Source organism: Acipenser ruthenus, chromosome 28 (genome assembly GCF_902713425.1).
Source record: "Acipenser ruthenus chromosome 28, fAciRut3.2 maternal haplotype, whole genome shotgun sequence".
NCBI lineage: Eukaryota > Metazoa > Chordata > Actinopteri > Acipenseriformes > Acipenseridae > Acipenser > Acipenser ruthenus.
In genome coordinates this window covers 19,544,705-19,565,878 of record NC_081216.1, presented here as the reverse complement: position 1 = coordinate 19,565,878, position 21,174 = coordinate 19,544,705, and the positions used below count along the sequence as shown (strand labels likewise).

Here is a 21,174-nt window from a genome sequence, read left to right as displayed (position 1 = left end):
CCATGTGGGGCTGCATGCCATGCACAGCCCTTCTATAGCATGGGCATGACGTCTGCACACCCACACATGGATGGAACCTTTCCAGAATCTCCACTTCAACTGGAAACCCATGACGTGTATTATAATAGTTAATGTATTGGAGGTTCACTAAAGTCTGTTAATATTAATATTCTAAAGTTTGGGATATAAGTATGGTGGCCCTGAATATAACCCCCCAAAATACAAATGGTATGCATTAACAGACAGGGAAAATGACCTGATGGAACATGCAATATACCCATTGACGTGCTGACTTTAATTCATGATTCCGACATTAAAAACTCTGCTATTTTTTATAGGAAGCGGCTTTTAATAACCAGTACATACCAACATGTACACAGTTGTTAGAACCCTTCATTTTACATGACTTCCTATTTACACCTTTTGTCACAACACTTCAACTTTCCAGTGTAATTTAAAGGCTTCCTAAAACTAAAATCCAGCATTAACTGACATATTGTAGACACATGTTGATATCGATAGATTGTTCAAATTAGTTAGCATTACATAAGTATCAATTGATTTAGAAAAACGTTTTTTAAACAACAGTTTATTCTTGATTTCATTATTTTGAAAGAAACTGAATAACACGTCTGAGAGCTAGCTTCTCTGCATGTGTGGATTCTTCATGGACTTGTATTCCCTCCCTTTCTGGTGCACATCTGGATTTTACAAACGTTTGGGGTAAGTACTGTCTGTTAAATGTTTTTGTGTATTGTGCTGAACTCTGAAAAACTGTGTAGCGGTATTTTTAAAACTGTAGTTCACTTAATGAAACAAGTTCACTGGTTGTCTTTTGTAGTGTGTGCTCCATTCATGGTATCCGAGTCAAGTGCGTGTTTCAACCCCTGCAAATGATGTGTCTCATGGGTTAGAGGTACAGTAGCTGAAATGTGTCTTCTGCATGTAGTTCATATTTGCCTTTTCAGAGTGCAGTAAATGTTTTGAAAGCTTGTTTGGTTTTATTTATTTTTTTCTAAATAAATTTTTCATTGTATCATCGTTAACATTGCCATTAAACTAAAATATGACCTGCATGCAAAAAAGGACTCAAACGATTTAGATCGAATGACATATACACACACACACACACACGCACACACAGAGAGTAGTCTCTGTCTAGAAGAACACCCCTCTCGAAGCAAAATGTCTTGGCGGAAGTGTTCTTTAAGACGGAGTTGACCATCAGACACAGTATCAATCAATCAATAAATAAATATGTATCACTTGTCATGACGCACACGCATCAACATATGAAATGAACTGACTAAGTAAGAGAAAAGCAATAGGGAAGTGTATGTTAATAAACTATAACAATAAAGTAATGTTAGGGTTAAGGGCCCACCAAGTATATATATATATATATATATATATATATATATATATATATATATATATATATATATATAATTAGTTAGTAAATATGGACTGGAGAGGAGGTGTATAGTGGGAAACTATGGCCCCCAAGGGAAGAACTATAGTTACCAAGAGGACTTTAATGCCCGAAGCCGCAGGAACTTTAGAGTATCACTTGTACCCTGGAGGTAACTATAGTTCATCCCTTGGGCCTTTAGTTTTCCACTATAAGCCGCGGTCTGCTGTCCATATTTGTTTTATGAATCAGTCAAGAAAGTAATGTTTCTGAAGTTGGATTTGTTTGAATTTTAGGAAGTCAGAAAACACTGAAAATGATTTTAGTGTTTGCAGCATTAGTGCTTTGTAGTATATTTTGTAATTAATTTGCTGCTGTCCTCCATTTTGCTTTGTTATGTGAAGAGAGAAAGGATGCTCAGCGTGATGACAAAATTTGAGGGAGTTTGTAAAAAAAAACAAAAAAAAACAATTGACCGTAAACAGTGTAACGTGATGAAGTTTTAACGAATCACATGCCAGGCCAGAATTTCTAAGGACTGATTTATATATATATATAAACAGCTCACCATTTTATGTATCATTACACCAGACAGAAAACTAACAAAATGAGCGTGCTGAATATTTCAAGGCAAATCTCAGTGTGCTCTGGGACTTAGCAGTGTTCGCTTGCATGATATGGTAAACAGATGCATGTGCTTCACAAAGCATACAATAAATAAACTTTCTGTGTTCATGATCCAATAATTCACAAACAACATTTGTTTAGTTTGCACAAAGTTATCTGGTTACCAAAGTATACGCAAAGTCTTGTGTATTATAAAACTTGATATCCACCCGTGTAACAGGTTGCATGATACTACCCATTAGTACCCAATCCATTTTTTTTTGACTACGTCATCATCGGGAATATAAGTTCATTGGTGTTTTGAATAAAGCTGTGGATGCTAGTTTGGCCTTAAAATGTGTTTGTATATGTGGCACTCCCTGTTGTAAATGGATAGAAATACAGATAAACCACTAATGATATGGATTAAAGTGGCTGAAATCCAGATGGAAGGGGAGCCATGCTTTAGTGAATACAGTAGTGTTTTAAGGCTTACAGCTGAACATATTAATGAAAGCAGCTATTGGTATCAGATTGCCCTTTTGTATCCTCCCAGAAAGTCTCTTTGTTTTTGCGGCACAGCTCAGTCTTCCTGGGGGTTAAATTAAATGAATATTGGTCTTTCTTTTTTTATTATCTGTTGGTCAGCGGCAGGACTTTTCTAATCTATTTAGAACTTTGTGCATGTCAATTTTTTAAGTGGTTGCAGCCAACAAAATACTGTCCTTGCCTTTGCATTTACATATTAAACATGACATCTGGTACTACACTAGGTAAAGTAAAGATCTCGGTGTGCTTTCCTTGCCCTCCAGGAAATACGTTACACTTGCACTTCTTGGGTCCTTCAACCTCAGCAGTGTTTTTGGGCTGCCAAACATTTCAGTCAATAGGAGAAGTTCCGGTTATTAACAGGAAAGAAGCCCCAGAAGAAGGGGGGACAAATTCACTCTCCAGGTGAAATGACCATGACAATGGAAAACTATCTGAGAGCAAGGACTGCAAATAGAGATTTATTTAACCTAGTGTAGTATCATGTTGCTAAACATTTGAGACATTTGATCCACTGTTGAATTGCCCCTGAAGTAAATCCACTAACCTACCTGAACTGCTTTAGTTTGCCTACGATACAAGATCTTGCCTGTATGAGCAGCTAGATTCATACCAGGTGTACTGTCAATCATTTGTATGCTTTGTAACATGTTGCAAGCAGCTGTCTAGTGTTTGCTAAAAAGGGCATTATTCTTTTTCCAACATGCCATTTCAAGTCATGTTCTGGCATGTCTGTATGTTTCATTTGAGACTTTCTCCTGCTAAACTGTATTTTGCAAAGCCACTTTTAAGCCTATTAGTTCAGCTCCTCCTTCTGCAGAATTGGCAATAGGTGGTATTTTTGCTGATTGTCACAGAATGGCAATGCTCTGTAAGGTCTGATTTTTCCCAATAGGTGAAATCAAATGCTGACCTGCCAATAAGTTAGTATACACCTGTTCAATGTAAAGTGGAACATTATTCCTTGTTAACCTGGAAAATGCAAAGACAGTTGTTGCTCATACCGTACATGCACAAGGTGTCTTGTTGAATAACATGTGCTTGTTAGATTATACCTTTTAGCTTCACCTGTCAAATTCTTACGAGGTGCTCTTTTTGTAGTCCTTGCATGTTTAACAGCGAGTGGTGGAATAACAAGCTCTCCTTGTGCTACATGTAGGATAAACATCTTGACATTTACCTTGTGTAATACATTTGAATTCAATTTAGTTCCACTAACATATACCTAATTTCCATCAGGCAGTGATTCAATAAATGCATAATTTATCCACAAATGATCAGGATACAGTCATTTAGTGTGTGCCTTTTTTTTTTTTTTTTGCACATTGTAATGTGACCTAGAAATACTTAACAGTATCCTTATATGTAGTAAAACTGAAGGGTGGCACATAGTTTCAATTCCATAAACCAGAATTTGTTTTTGTTTGTTTGTTTGTTTTTTACTTCAGAGTAAATGGTTCAACAAAATACTGTGTATAGCAAGATTTTTAAATGGGCTGTTATGTTTTGAAAAATACAAATCCAAGCCTGCCAAGGGTCCTTAGAACTAACCCATAATCTAACTCCAAAACTACATTCCAGTCACACACAAACAACTTTACCCATAAGTATAAGTAGTCCTGGATAAATGATTCAATTAATATGTACTTGGTACCTAGTAAGAATTTGAATTAGTTGCCAACCCCTGTTTTAAAAGCTGCCTCCACTTTTACTTGACTGAGGACAGGCTGGCCAAAAAGTGCAACTAGAAGCTTGTATCCAAGAAGAGTATAGTTTTGCTTCCAAGATTGCAATTAAGGCTGCTTCTCGCTAAAGGTTGAGAGTGGCAGAATTTTGACTTGTATTATTTATTTAGTGGATTGGGGACTACAGAGGTTCTGTTTTAATTTGAATGATTTAAGCACTAGAATCAAAATATTGAGCCAGTTCTCTGTTGGATTTGAGATGATGTGAGGTTCTAAATGGCTGGGGTTTCACTTTTCTTGGTAATGGGGTTGAATGTTCATTTTTTGGGAGGAAGAAGTCGCACAATACCCATCAATGGAGATGCTTTTTATTTTTGTACTATTTGACCATGCTGATTTAAGGTTATTTTATGGTGAAGTTTCTGTTATTTATTTGTACTACCAAATAGCGGCTAAACAATTTAATAAATACAGTATCGCAAAACAAATTACTTTAAAAAGCTTACATTCATAAAGGCACACAATCATACTTGTATTTATTTATTTTACTAAATTGTCAAACTAAGAACTATTACTATGAATTGCAGTCTTCAGATCTGGTCATTTGAGGAGAAAAGAAATATATATATGTTTTTGGGAAGAAAAAAATGTAATCATCATATCAAATTTAATCAAATTTATTTTGGATAGTGCCTTTCATGCCAAGGCATCCCAAAGCTCTTCACATGACAAATAAATATACTATACAATAATAAAATATAATATACAATAAAATATCAAAAAATATCCAAAACAAACGGGGGAAAAAACAAATAAAATAAATAAATAAATAAATAAATAAATAAATAAAATACATATTAACACAATTCTAAAATAGGCAATCCCAATCTACAAAAAGGCCTCTGCATTAAGATCTGCATAATCAATGGGTAATTTTTTTTTTGAAGTCTTAGACATGTTCTATGTAATAACGTGTTTTTAAAAAAGCATTGGCTGGTTAAACCCTTTGTGGTTTTCAGAAGTTTGAGAATTGTTAGGGCTCTTCACTAAAAATAAAGGACTGGTTTTATCTTTTAAAAAGAAAGCTGTACAAATATTGACCTGATTTGTAAGAAAGCATGTGTCTTAGCAAGATTGGTTGTACCCTCAAGCTCAAAATTACAATTAACTTTACTTTCCTTCTGAGTTTCTTTGTCAACATAGAATAAAAGCAACTTTAAGCTAGTTTGAAATGATTAATAACACATTCCATGACAGTTTCAAAACCATTCCTTTCTGTGTTTCCATGGTAACATACACCACCAGTACCGACAGTGAGCTTATGTACAGCTGTTGACCCTATGAACAGGAAAAGGATACGTAACATAACTGAGAACAGTGGTGCATTATAATCCTAATAATGGTTTAAACAAATTGAGGTTGGGACCATACGGTAGGCCTATAGATGTAGCTTGGCAAGCTTAAAGCTACATATTTCTTCCAAAGGATGACCTTGTTCATGGTGGTCGATATGCAGCTCTTGCAGTCGGCATACATGTTGGTAATTCAGTAAACATATGGTTATAGGTAAGCTATTCCTATAATTAAGTTGTTTTAATTTATGTTTAAACATATTTTATTTTCCAAACTTTGTTTTTGCATTGTTATATAAACAGAATACTCCATGAGCACACCTGGAGTGCAACAGTCTGTTTATTTAGCTAATTAAGGATTGCCATTGTTCTTTGTGGAATAGCTGCTCTATAATGTACAAAGCATTTTTTATTAATTTCCCTCCTTTGTACAGAGGCAGCTTTTGCCAGCATTCTAAAACGTTCAAGAAGAACTCCCAAGAACAGCATATTGTGGGTTTAATAAATCTGATGTTCCTTTCACAAGTAGCCAGCCAGTTGACAACTTCCACATATCAGATTTATCATTATTCCTGCTTGAGGCAGTCAAGATTCTGCACACTCAGCAGTTGTTCCTCTAGCAGATAGCCTTAAGCTCATGTCTCTGTATCATTTTTCTGTATGCATAAGTGTCTTCATATCGCTATACTACACCAAGATTTTCAGCTCCTTTTCTTTGGTTAATGTGTAAAGACACTTGGGGGTGGGGGTGAGGGGGGAAACCACTGGAACTCGGCTTAAGTTTTAGTTAAGTGAGAAGAAGCTCAAGAATCATTCAACCACAAAACCAAGCCCCACAGCTCTTGGATTTCATTCTAACCAGCTTTGGCAGCTCTAGGTTGCTGGAAAGGTGTTCCCTTCCTTTTCAGATCAGGTGACAATGCTGTGGCAGTTTCAGGAGTATTTCTTATCTCAAGTCTGCTGAGTAGTTGCTAAGAACTCTCTTTTAACTTTCTTTTCTTAATACATGAATATACAGTTGGTGGAGCACACATAGATATACCTTTTGATCAAATAGGAGGGTCACTGCTATAGGTAGGTGCATTTCCTTCTTTTATTGTGAATTTACAATTTCATATTAAGGTGAGAATGCTTGCCGTGTTGAAATATCAAGTTCTGTGGGTACACTTGGCAATTAGGAAGGATTGACTAACTCGTACACATTGAACCATCTGCTCTACAGACTTCTTCTTCTTCGACCTGGTGTTTATCTTTTTTTTATATATTTATGATTTTAAATTCTGAACACTTTTCTACTTACTAAACTTGTCTAGCATAGTACAGTTCTATTTAATACTGCTTCCATGCTTTCCACTGGGCTTGAGAAGAATATTTGAGGACCTGGCACTTGAAGTTCAGCAGAAACTGAAATTGAAACCATCCATAGGTGAACTGTTGCATTATTATTTTATATTATGTCAGTTTGAGATTTAAGATTTTTATGTATGCTCTGAGGTATCCAAATTTTATCTGATGTGCAGTATAAACTATATTCTTTCATCTATCTATCACAACATAACATTTTATTCCTCTCAAACCTGTATTTGCAGTTATATGGCACACTCTCAGTATGAGTGTTTAGTTTTATTAAATATTACTGTAGGACTTTTATTCAGAGCCAATCATGCCTCTTTTTCTTCTGTTCATCCAGTTGCTGGGCTGTCCTGAGATGTTCTAGATTGTGCTTATTTGATTTTCTTTCTGATTTTATGTACAGAGCTAAAACCACCAGATAACAGGTCAGTCAGTCATCAGCTGCCGTTAAATGGAAATTACTTTTGGTCAGTTCTAACTTGGCAACATTTCAATTGCTTGAGACCATTCCCAGTGTAAAGCATTGGATCTCATTACTCAGTACTGGAAATGTGCAATAGGTTGTACAAGGAACACATTTAAGCCAATACCATTTTTACCCAGACAGTACAGTACAGTGCATATGATTTGGGAGGAGCTGGGAAGATGCATATTGAATTAATCAATTCCTTTATTAATTGATTTGTTCATGCACTATGAAAATTAGTAATGAATTGCCGTGTCAAGCTCCTTGCATTGTTTACCAGTATTCCCTAGAGGGGATCAGTGTCTAATAAACCTATTATCGTTTTACAAAGGAATGGAGCCAACTGTTTTATTTGTGACCCAACACAACCTTACCTTTCGTAGCCATCATTCGCTCCTCACAGCAGCCTGTTTGAGGCTTTATGGAAATAATTAGAGTATCAATTTGTGGTTTTAGATCTATATTACTTGGACAAGGAACTGTATTATATATAACAGTTTTTGCATTGTGTTATCCATAAGCTAGCAGGTATTATGGGAATTGTAACATGGATACTTATCAATTTCCTTTAGTTTATTAATTGCAGCACAATCTACAGTACAGTGCTGCAAGTTATCAACATACAGGGTTTACATTAATTGATACTAAAAGTTATTTTAGTCTAATGGTCTAAGCTACTTTTCTGACAAGTGCTGTAACTTTTTTAAACAAACAAAGGATATTTTTGATAATATATTGAACTCAAGAAGGTAGATTTGCAGAGAAAGCTAAGGTAAATGAGGTTAAAAGTCAACATACGAAATACAGTAGGTCTGTGTTTAGTTTACTCGCTCTGAACAAGTGCCACAGCTTGTGTTTCTGTGGGAATTTTCAGGATGGTTTTATGATTCAGAATTATCTTTTTTTCAGTGTTTTACTGTATACCAGTATTTAAGAATTTCCACTTGTGAAATTGTAATCGACTTCACTTGTTTGTGGAATCCTGAAGTTGTTTTTATTCTTATGTTTTTATTCAGAATTAAAGTGCATGTGTGACAGAGACAAAATGATTCTTGGTGATATATCTCCCTCCTGACCTGTGAGGGCACTGTGTAAAGGGAACAGAGTGCCCTGGACTAGATGGCCAGGGAATTCATTCCCAGGGTTAAGTGGAAGTTGGTCATCTAGAAAGGGGGCGGAGCTCTGGTACACTAAACCATTGACCCGGAAGGGAAATGATGTGGCAGCCACGGATTGGAAGAGCTGTTGCATTCGTTAACCAAGGGGTCATGATTAATGTTACAAAAGGGGACGGAGTGAAGTGATCTGTTTCTTGGTATGGTTAAAGATGTATCAAAAGTAGGATGTGAATTTATATTGTGAGTGTTTTGTTTGTTTGTTGTCGTGTCCAAGAAATACACTGTTTGTTATTATTAGACGGCTGAACAAGATCTGGAGCTGTCGCCAAAGGCCAGCACTCACCCGGACATCACTGCACTTTGTTTCACGGAAACCTGTATTTACACAACAAGCACCTTAGCACTCACTGTTTGTGTTTTGTGTGGGTGTTTAAGAATGGGACTGTTTATTATTTCTGGACCAACCCGTGGATTAAAACAGAGCAATACACGCTGCTGTATTAGCATTGTTATTGTTTACTGTATTTGGGTCATCAGACCAATTGGATTACAAAATAAAACATCATTGCACCTGGATTATCATTGTCTGTTTGTCGATCATCTGCGCACTGTTAACCACTTTGCTACAGCATGATATACAGATGCCTATTTTTTCCTGAAGGATTTATTGGACTGTTTTTATGGTTGGTCCTATGAGAATGACACATTGTATAACACATCTACTGTATTTCAGCACTAAGTAACATTACAAAAAGACTACCCTAAGATAACTAAGTACATTGTTTGGGTGTTGTACACAGACACATAAATAAGGCATAGATATACATCTTGGTGTGTTGTATTAGTTTACTGGTCTGCTGTTAATTTGACTTGCCATTTCAACAGTATATTACTGGAGCAGTCTACAGTTTTGAGTGCATTCTGTCCCACATGTCTTTCTTGCAGTATATATGTTACATTGTACATCCCTTTGACTGATAGGTCTTATGTGGAAATTTAAATGTAGAGTACGTTTTGAGAGCAATCTGAACATTCTGTAGGGGCCAAATTGTTTGATCTTATAAGTTATAACTTGACACCTGGAATTGGTTACACAACAGAAATGTATTCCCAGTACTGCTAATTTTGTAGTCAGTTTGACAAGTGAAAGTTGAAATATCTTATTAAGGAACTCCTACATTTTCTAAACTATAGGGAAGATGTATTGACAAGACCCCCATGTGGGTGGCAGTACTGTTAGCAGGGGACTGGTGGGGGTGGTGTTTGGTACTGTTATCTTATTGGGCTCATTATTAAGACTGAGTAAATGGAAAGTGAAAGATATCTAAGGCCCGTGACACAATGGCTTTATTTGTCATTTGAAGGTTTTTCCATTGCTGGAATCAAATCCAATAAGAAAAGAAGAGGTTATTTGCTGGGTTCCAGCATGTACCAATGCTCCTTCATCATTCTGCCAATTTCAGTTGCATTACAGTGAAGGATTGCGCTTTTTTTTGGTTTTCAGGATGGTAGTGGTTTGACATTCTTCATAGGTTTCCCTTATCCTACACAAAGTTCCTTTTCCTTTTTTATAAACCTCCCACCATCTTTGAAAGGGTATGTCATTCTCACAAACTGTTTGAGCTGTAATAAGAGCTCTTTGTAAAACAGTTTTTCTTTATAAAGGTTGAAAACTTTTTTCACCGGCACTCTTTTCTTATTGGTGCACTTTTTGAGGGTTACTGTGAGTTGTTGCTGGATATTTGAGGACAGTTTTGTGTATTTGAAAGTATAGAATTTAGTGGCTGGTATTTTTTATGATTAATTTATTTATCTTCCATCTTAACATCTCTCCTCTTTTTTACCTCTGCCCTCCATGTTTTCTTCTCATCCTTATCTTCTCTCTTCTTTATCTTTTTTTAAATTTTTTTTTTTAATTTAGTAGTCGCCAATTAATTGTCCAATTGTATTTAGGCTCAGCTCACCACTACCACCCCTGCGCTAACTCCTGGAGCGGCAAAGACGAACACGCACTGTTCTCTGAAGCGTGTGCCGTCAGCCGACTGCTTCTTTTCACTATGCAGGCCCGCCATGCAGCCAACCCAGAGCTACAGTTCGGAGGACAACGCAGCTCTGGGCAGCTTAAAGGCAAGCCCGCAGGTGCCCGGACAGTCTACAGGGGTCGCTAGTGCGCGGTGAGCCAAGGACACCCTGGCCGACCTAAGCCACACCACCCCCGGGCTGAGCTCGGCTAATTGTGTGGCGCCCCTTGGGAGTTCCTGTCCACGGTCAGCAGTGGAATAGCCTGGACTTGAACCAGCAACATTCAGGCTATAGGGTGCATCCTCCACTCCACGCGGAGTGCCTTTACCGGATGCACCACTGGGCAGCCCCCCTTTCTTCTTTGTCTTCAAATGCCTCTTCCACTTGTTGACGCTTTCCTTCTTTCTCTTCTCCATATGTGTCCTTCCTTTTCTATTGTTATCTCGGCAATCCTTTTCTCTTTGCTTCCTGTTTCAGTCTCCTATTTTCCTATCTTTCAAACCCATCTATGTAATCTCCAAAGCATCTAGCCCTGATGATAGCTACATCAATCCATGTCCTTATTTCATATGGGTGAAATGTATCTCGTCATGTAAGAGGATCTGTTAATTAACCTCTGTGCACTCATTGCAGTGAGTCACTGGTATTTTGTCCCTTTTTTTTTGCTTTTCTGATAATGCCATATTTCTAGTAATTTTTTTTTTTTTTTTGCTACCATCTATGCAGTGTATAATCTGTCATTGTTAAAATAATGTTCTGGTCTAACAGAATACATTTGTCAAATACTGGATAGTTTGTATCCTTTTAATGGATGCTAAGCTCATCGTCCAACATATTGTACTTTAAAAGTATCTGCACAATATGAATACCTCCATATGATGAAAAAAAACCCTGCATTTCCAATTTCCAGTATTATAGTATTGTTGCAGTGTGAATAGGACTTGTATAATCCAACAATTTAACAGGATGCTTTTAACTGCTGGTTGGCTAGCATTACCATTTGGTGATTTCTGATTTATGGTTAATGGAACACACAATTAAAGAGAAGATGATTTAAAAGGCATAACTGCAGTTAAACATGTAGGTTTTCCTTGATGATTTGCCAAGGTCTTTTTAAATTGTATTTATTTATTTATTTATTTATAACAGAAAGGCACGTTTTGAGGGTGTCCAGTCCATAAGAATGCAATAATTTAAATATACAAAATATAAATTGTGATAGATATATTAACAAAGAAGAGAGCTTTGTTTTTGCTATGGCAGCACATGCTTATCAGAGACTCATGGCATGTGCAGTGAGCCAGGTTTCCCTGTTATCTTTAGACAGCAAAGCTGTGTGGGCTTGGAATGTTGAGTATGAGCATGGCCTCCCACACATCTAAGCCTCAAACCTCTGATATTCTGATATTTCTTGAATATTCAACAAAATGAACGGATGCCTCCATCAATGTCTAGAAGTACCATTATAGCTCAGGACCAAGTGTGGGAGATCTTGTTCTAAAATTGAGCTTTTGTATAGAGCAATGTAAATAATCAGGAATTTAGTCAACCTCTAGTACCAATCTTCCAGAAACCCAGTGCACTGAGGAGTTAAAGAGCAATAAATGTCTCACCCCCTGTCGTTTGTCAATTCTAGAAAATGTTTGACGTTTTGTTTGGGTAGCACTGCTCTTGTGAGACAGATTGATCTTAAGAGGGTGATAATCTGTTCATACCAAGATATTTAAGAAGTCTGAGTGAAGTAAAACTGGCAAGACGCTGGTTAAATACTTTAATTGCAATACCCTTTTAAATTAACTGTATGGCTAAATTAACACAGATAGCAACAAGACTGCTTCGTTATGTGCAATGTAGATTTAAAATGAATATAAAAATTAGGACATTTTAATGTATTTGGTAAAACTGACAAGCATAAAAGTACAAGTACAGTATACAGAAACTGAACACATTTATATTCAGTTGTTAAAGATGGAGTTTTTGTACTGTAGGCTATTTGTTTACTAGGTTGGTTGACTAATGAGATACTAGCAATTGTCTAGATGCTATATGCCTTACCACTATTCATTTAAATGGCCATGAGAAAACAGCACTGACTATTATTATTAATTATTATTATTTATTTCTTAGCAGACGCCCTTATTCAGGGCGACTTACAATTGTTACATGATATCACATTATTTTTACATACAATTACATTATTTTTTACACATTATTTTTACATACAATTACCCATTTATACAGTTGGGTTTTTACTGGAGCAATCTAGGTAAAGTACCTTGCTCAAGGGTACAGCAGCAGTGTCCCCCAGCTGGGATTGAACCCACGACCCTCCGGTCAAGAGTCCAGAGCCCTAACCACTACTATACACTGCTGCCCTACATCGCCATGCTGGCTAGTGTAAACTCTGCTTTCGATATGTTGTTCTTGGTGCACAGAATAAATGTTATGTCACATCTGCTTTCAATTTGATTTTAAGTAGATACTGTAAATGATTTGGAACTTCTGTTTAGTCATTTTTTTAAAGTTTTTTGCTTTTTAAAAAGAAAAGAAAAACATCTGACATTCTGATAACTGGTTTGAGAGAAAGAAATATTGTTTTATTAGATACAAATTCAAATTTTTGCAAACTGACTGAAGTGCAAACCTTTTGTATTGTCTACCCTAAAATTCTTCATGTCAAATGTGAGTTTTATGATTTTAATATAAATCGTAATTACACAGTGTGTTTTAAATAAGTTTAAATTCTGTTACTATTTTATGCACAGTATTTTAATTTTTTTTTAAATGCAGTGACTGGTGTTAATAGCAATTAAATATGCAATATTTTGAGAAATGCTTTTCAAGTCAAAGTGTAGCAAAACAGAATGCATGTTCTAGAATCAGAGGTGTAGTGGCACAAAAAAAAAGAAAATAAGGGTACATTAAAAACAAACATTTCTAACATTTTACGTTAAATTAAATATCAATCGAGCCAAAATACACTAATGTTTACTATCACTTGAAGCATATACACTGCTGTGCAAAAGTCTGTGCATTTTTCTACTCTGATGCATTATGAGCATCAACAATTTACTCAAAGCCTCCACTAATGTTTTCTACTATTATAACAACCTTAACTTGCATAAAGAAGGAAAAACATTAAGTGAAATAGCTTGCATCACTTGATTTTCAAGGTATGATATCTGAAGCACAATCAACAAGTACAGAGAAACATCATCTGTAATTTACAAACCCAAGACTGGAAGACCCAAAAAGCTGTCTAACAAGGATGAGCAATACTTGAAGATAATATCCTTAAGGAATAGAAAGAAGACAATCGTTGAATTGACAGCAGAACTGGCAGAAGGCACATGATGAATGAAGTCGTTTTCCATAGCCTTTTGGGCATTTAAAAAAAGGGCATTTTGTTCATTTCAGGAGGGAAATAAATTTTGTGAAGTTAAGAAATAGATGAATAAATGTTCATGCCAGCAGGTTTGGGGAACCAGTGCTGTGCCGACATAACTTTGACAATAATTGTTTAATAAATATAATTAAAATCAAATGAATGTTAATTGTATTGATATTACTCGAGGATTACGGTACTAAATAGTATTGTAAACAATCACACGTTCACCGTATTGAACTGTCTTAATCGGTACAAATGTGAGAAATTACAGTACAACATGCGTGCAGTACTGGTAATTGAAACTCCTGGGAGATTTCCATGCAGTGGTGGTATTTTCTGTCTAGATTCTACACACACATATATAGAATAATGGCAAATCTAATTTGATTAGACTTGACTTTTAACTTAAACACTCACCATGCTTGTTATAATTAAATAGCGTGATTAAGCGCGTTCTACTTTTAACCCCAATTTGTCAGGTGAAACCCAATAGACTTTCTAATCTGCTATATATAGCCAAGTTAGAAGACATACTTTGTTTCTAAAACAAAACGAGGCTTGTTGAACAAGTAGAGCGAACTTTTGTTTTACATTGAAAGAAGTGATATTTCATGCTGTGTCTCAATTGTGTGATGTACTGCTCAACAGCCTTGTTGGCAAGGTTGAGGTCAATACCCTTTTTTCAATTCCAATTGCTTTTCAAAATCAATTCACAATTCCAATTTTAAATTCCTCCGAAGGAATTGATATTTTAGAAACAGTTATTGTTGTGATTGTTCCACTACTTTCATTTGAAGCCAATTTAATTTATGTAATGGTGACATCAATTTAATTAATTTGTTGCCACTGCGATAAGCTAATTTCAACAGACTACTAATCATTTTGATCAGTGTGTTGGAATTGATTAAAAGGGAATGGAAATTGCAATTGGAATTGGGAATTGATTTTAAAAGCAGAATTGACCCCAACCCTCCTTGTTGGTAAAATGAGATTAAAAGCTCAGTAACTGGGGGCTCCCAAGTGTTGCATCCAGTAATGGCGCTCCACGTGGAGTGCAGGATGTGCCCTGTAGTCTGGACGTCGCAAGTTCGAGTCCAGGCTATTCCTGGCGCCGCCCAGGGGGAGGGAGGGTTAGGTCGGCCAGGGTGTCCTCGGCATACCGCGCACCAGTGACCCCTGTAGTCTGTCTGGGCGCCTGCGGGCTTGCCTATAAGCTGCCCGAGAGCTGCGTTGTTCTCCGACGCTGTAGCTCTTGGGTGGCTGCATGGTGAGTCCGCAGTGTGAAAAAAAGCGGTTGGCTGACGGCACGCGCTTCGGAGGACAACATGTGTTCATCTTCGCCCTCCCGAGTCAGCGCAGGGGTGGTAGCAGTGAGCTGAGCCTAAAAATAATTGGCCATTTCCAAATTGGGGTGAAAATAATAAAAATAATTGGCAAAGACTAAATTTATATAAAAAAAAAAAAATTAAAAAAAGCCCAGTAACTACTTGAGCACATGGGCATTTATTTATTTATTTATTTAGTGCAATAGTTAAGATGCCTGCTTGGGGGATGCATGCTTGACAATGAAAAACAGATGCTTTAGTTCCTCATAAGAATCATTTCATTTCAGCCCAGTGAGGAATCATTAGCTAAATGGATGTGAATAAGTCACAGCCCTAATGCTTTGGAGGGTTTACAATTGAATACTAAATGGGACCTATCAATAGAGTGCTGAATGAAGTCACAAGCACTTTGAAAAGGCTTGATACTCTAAGTGTATAGTCACTGAATGGCATTTTACCAAGAAAGCAGAAGTTACAAAACATAGTCTGAAACACTTTCTAATACAATACAAATACAATTCCTGTACAATGCAAGACAAATGAATAGACAAATGAGATCATACACTATAAAAGATTATGCTGTTTCTCAGCAGTTCACTGCATCATGTGGTTCATTATTTGCGTGTTATATACCTGATTTAACATGCATTTCGGTACATATACCTATTACAGTAGCGTCCTCCTTACACCACTAAAACCAGGGCATTATGGTATTTTCTTTGGAAAGATGTTTGTGTGATCCCCCAGTTTAACATAGAGGCTTTAAAAATACCACACCTCTATAGCTCTTGGAATTCCATTCAAAACTGTGACATCGCAATCAGCCGTGTCCCTCAACCACTTAACAGTATTCTCTTCATCATCCTTTTCTCTCTTCTCTATTAAATTAATAATGGACTACATAAAGGTTGGTAATGGTTAGAAAACAAATATAGCTAGATTTTTAACTTGTATATTAAAGCAGTATATATTAGCTTTATAGGACTGTGTGTTACTATGTATAGGTTATATCAGCACATGTAACGTTTAAACAGACCTTGGCTTTCAGCATTGGCCTGTTCACATCTACTTGTGCCGATATTCTGCCATATGCAAATGTTTGTCCCCCTATAATCCTATATTACTGATCCAGTTTTTTTAAATAGTAAAACATACAACAACAATTAAAGTAACAGGCATTGTTAGTCTCCCTCAAATCTACATCTAAATTCAAAGAACCAGAAAATTGGCCCAAATACACACAAACACACTCGTGCGCACACACATGAATGCTGATATGTTTGTCTGCTGGTTCCAGGGATGCACTCAAGGAGATTAAACTTGCTTGCATCCATTTTTATCAGATCAATATTTCCATAAGTGTGGAAGAGTGACATTTTAGTGAACATTTATTTTTATTTTATATTTGATGGCATTTTTAAATTTTAAATTCTCATTATAAAGTAACCGTTATCATTTAGTGTTCAAATTATCTGATAAATTACAGAACATATAAAATGTCTTCTCAAAATTATTGAATGGTAACGATTTCGTGGTTGAGTAATTGGGCTGAAGGAAATGTACCATAAGTCACACTGCTTTCCTTGGCTCAAGTGGTATTCAGGTCAGATTTTTAGTTTAACAATAGATATAAAATTAATGGAGCAATAGATATAAAATAATGGCCACAATGAATTTTGCTGTGCAAAGGAACCATGTTCTAAGTTTTAGTGACTACCCTTCCTTTCATCTATTTCAAAATGCTTTGTGGCCATCTCTTGTAATTTTATGCAGTATAAACTTAATTTTAAAATGTGCTTGTACAGTATATGATTGGAACATGGTCATCTCGAAGAATGACGTAACCTTTTAAAAGCTGATATTCCCTTCGGCAGTAATGTCATCAACATATTTGTTTAGGGTTAATGGTTCATGGCAGTTTTTGTGATTTTGGAAGTTCAGTGACTTGTGCTTCTACTGTAAATGCAGTTTAGATTTTCAATATAACAAAACAAGAAACAAGCCCTGTTTCTGTGTCTGTCAATAGTCAGACATGTTTGGCACAGATCTTACATTACTGAATAGGAAGAATATGACGGTGTATGAGCGCTTTAAAGAGGCCATTAGTATCAGCTTAAATGTTCACATTTGATACCTTGGGTATGCTTCAACACACAGAATCATTGTGATATCTGTTGGGTGCCTTGAGACTATTTTAAAAACCTTTGTACATGCTTTGCAAAATGCTAAATAATTTTAATTTGTTAAATCTTACCTCATTTTGACATGTCTTCAGTAGGTGGATTAGTTCAAAGGAACAGAGAGCAGGTTATTGTTAATATCAGTGATGTTTGGTATATATTTTATAGTTCCACAGAAATTTCATGACACTGCTTTATTAGATATTCTAATATATAGTAGACCCTGATATTGATGTGATACAGCCATCTGAAATTCTTTGTATCAGATAGAAGTGACGTCACATTAAGATTTACTAGTACTATGAGCGAGGTAAATAGACAACAAACTAAATACAGGAAGTGCTGCAAAGGTGTATCTTTTCAATGCATATTTTAAGCAAAATCAAATGGACCTAGTTATTCAACCTTTCATAATTTGAAACAATCTGTTCAAGCTTGAAAAAATCGCTAATTTGCCTTTTGAATATGGTTCATGTACTACTTTATTGAGTGTACATGTTAAACAACTTGATCTCTTATATAATATGTCATAGTGTTATCTAAAATAAATAATGGTCTACTATAAGAGCACTCTATTCAGTAAATACTATGTTTTTAAATCCTAGGTGCAATGCTATGTTAAAGCAGTCTGTGTCTGAAAAATATGGCTTCATCCCAAGACACCAGTCACATTCCTTCTCTTGCATCACCAACACAGCGGTAAGTTATAAATAAGAAAATTGCTAGTATCTATTATAAAAAATATTGTTATTGGGTAATATATGTGGAAATTGTATGGCTCTAAATAGATCTTTAACATACATTTTGTTGCCCTTTTTACACTTTTGTCCTTTTTTTAAATAAACACCCTCTGTTCATTTTAACAAGAAGTCCCTTCAAACACTGCTTTGGTTGAATATATAAAACCCCAGGCTTAGTCCTATGAACAATAACATGACCCCTTTTATGACAGACATCTACAATGCACATCCGTGTACTTGACTTCCACTTATCAATAGAAATCTCAAGATCACTTTCTTTTTTTAGTCAGCTCTGGCAGGTGTATCACGTTTACAATGCTCATGTAAATGACAAACACATTTATCATTTTACTTGACTGTAATTGAAAATAATAAAATGTTTGTCAGAATTCATGTCCTGTTTACCATCTCTCTTCATTAAACCAGTGTCGGCATTAAATAGGTCAATGTACTGTACACGACTGTAGAAGAAGCCATTGAATAGAAAATAAAAGATCTTCTGGAAAGAATGTGCTGACTCTTGTCTATAAGACCTGTCTGTTCAACACAAGGTATATGAGCACATCTGGAAGTCAGATGTTCATAATCCTCTAAGAAAAAGATCTAAAAACACTGTTGAAACCGACATGTCTCATTTCTTTCATCTCCTCTGCAGAATATGGTTAATATTTTCCTGTTCCATCAACGTTAGGGAACGGCAATATATCGTAAGGAAAAAAATTTAAAATAGAAACTTTAACTCTAAAAAGCTACAGATATTTTGTAGTGCAGCTAGATGATATGATATGATATATATATATATATATATATATATATATATATATATATATATATATATATATATACTGCTTATATTCATTATTTGCAACTTTAATTGTGTAGATTTATAGCTGTTGCAGGAATTTAAAAAATAAGACACATCACATCTGCCATTTGTAACTATTAGTATTATTTACATGGTTTCCCCCAAAGTCTGTTTCTAGCAGCCATTGGAGCTCCCACATTGTTATATGTGGGGGCAATCTCACCTACTCTTCAAGTGCTTTGCAGACATTTATTTTCAATTCGAATGATTTGTAAGGATCATGAGATGGGCAACACTCATGTTTTGTGTGCTGGATGACGCAGTGCAACTGTTGCAAGTGGCTTTATAGTGCTAGAAGTGTAATATCACAGCTTTAGCATCCCTAAAAGCACTACAGAAATCAGTACTGTTCATAGACATTAAACAATGTTACAGTTCGGAAGTACAGTGCCTTGCGAAAGTATTCGGCCCCCTTGAACTTTGCGACCTTTTGCCACATTTCAGGCTTCAAACATAAAGATATGAAACTGTAATTTTTTGTGAAGAATCAACAACAAGTGGGACACAATCATGAAGTGGAACGAAATTTATTGGATATTTCAAACTTTTTTAACAAATAAAAAACTGAAAAATTGGGCGTGCAAAATTATTCAGCCCCCTTAAGTTAATACTTTGTAGCGCCACCTTTTGCTGCGATTACAGCTGTAAGTCGCTTGGGGTATGTCTCTATCAGTTTTGCACATTGAGAGACTGAAATTTTTGCCCATTCCTCCTTGCAAAACAGCTCGAGCTCAGTGAGGTTGGATGGAGAGCATTTGTGAACAGCAGTTTTCAGTTATTATTTTATTATTATTATTTATTTCTTAGCAGACGCCCTTATCCAGGGCGACTTACAATCGCAAGCAAATACAAATACATTCAAGTGTTACAATATAAGTCATACAATAAGAACAAGTTCTTTCCACAGATTCTCGATTGGATTCAGGTCTGGACTTTGACTTGGCCATTCTAACACCTGGATATGTTTATTTGTGAACCATTCCATTGTAGATTTTGCTTTATGTTTTGGATCATTGTCTTGTTGGAAGACAAATCTCCGTCCCAGTCTCAGGTCTTTTGCAGACTCCATCAGGTTTTCTTCCAGAATGGTCCTGTATTTGGCTCCATCCATCTTCCCATCAATTTTAACCATCTTCCCTGTCCCTGCTGAAGAAAAGCAGGCCCAAACCATGATGCTGCCACCACCATGTTTGACAGTGGGGATGGTGTGTTCAGGGTGATGAGCTGTGTTGCTTTTACGCCAAACATAACGTTTTGCATTGTTGCCAAAAAGTTTGATTTTGGTTTCATCTGACCAGAGCACCTTCTTCCACATGTTTGGTGTGTCTCCCAGGTGGCTTGTGGCAAACTGTAAACGACACTTTTTATGGATATCTTTAAGAAATGGCTTTCTTCTTGCCACTCTTCCATAAAGGCCAGATTTGTGCAGTATACGACTGATTGTTGTCCTATGGACAGAGTCTCCCACCTCAGCTGTAGATCTCTGCAGTTCATCCAGAGTGATCATGGGCCTCTTGGCTGCATCTCTGATCAGTCTTCTCCTTGTATGAGCTGAAAGTTTAGAGGGACGGCCAGGTCTTGGTAGATTTGCAGTGGTCTGATACTCCTTCCATTTCAATATTATCGCTTGCACAGTGCTCCTTGGGATGTTTAAAGCTTGGGAAATCTTTTTGTATCCAAATCCGGCTTTAAACTTCTCCACAACAGTATCTCGGACCTGCCTGGTGTGTTCCTTGTTCTTCATGATGCTCTCTGCGCTTTAAACGGACCTCTGAGACTATCACAGTGCAGGTGCATTTATACGGAGACTTGATTACACACAGGTGGATTCTATTTATCATCATTAGTCATTTAGGTCAACATTGGATCATTCAGAGATCCTCACTGAACTTCTGGAGAGAGTTTGCTGCACTGAAAGTAAAGGGGCTGAATAATTTTGCACGCCCAATTTTTCAGTTTTTTATTTGTTAAAAAAGTTTGAAATATCCAATAAATTTCGTTCCACTTCATGATTGTGTCCCACTTGTTGTTGATTCTTCACAAAAAATTACAGTTTCATATCTTTATGTTTGAAGCCTGAAATGTGGCAAAAGGTCGCAAAGTTCAAGGGGGCC

At 36.3% G+C, this 21,174-nt stretch overlaps 1 protein-coding gene across 2 annotated transcripts in view; it reads left to right on the top strand.

The window, feature by feature from the left end:
• The first annotated feature begins 854 nt into the window (after positions 1 to 854).
• LOC117434529 (protein inscuteable homolog) overlaps positions 855 to 21,174 on the top strand; it is a 53,575-nt gene continuing 33,255 nt past the window's right edge. The window contains exons 1-2 of one of the 2 annotated variants that reach the window (XM_059003285.1): positions 855 to 916; positions 18,061 to 18,154. In XM_059003285.1, the coding sequence (XP_058859268.1) occupies positions 18,099 to 18,154 (56 nt within the window). In that variant the 5' untranslated portion in view covers positions 855 to 916; positions 18,061 to 18,098. Of the gene's footprint in view, positions 917 to 6,551; positions 6,678 to 18,060; positions 18,155 to 21,174 lie in introns of those variants that run through there. The other variant, XM_034057092.3, reaches the window with a different exon arrangement.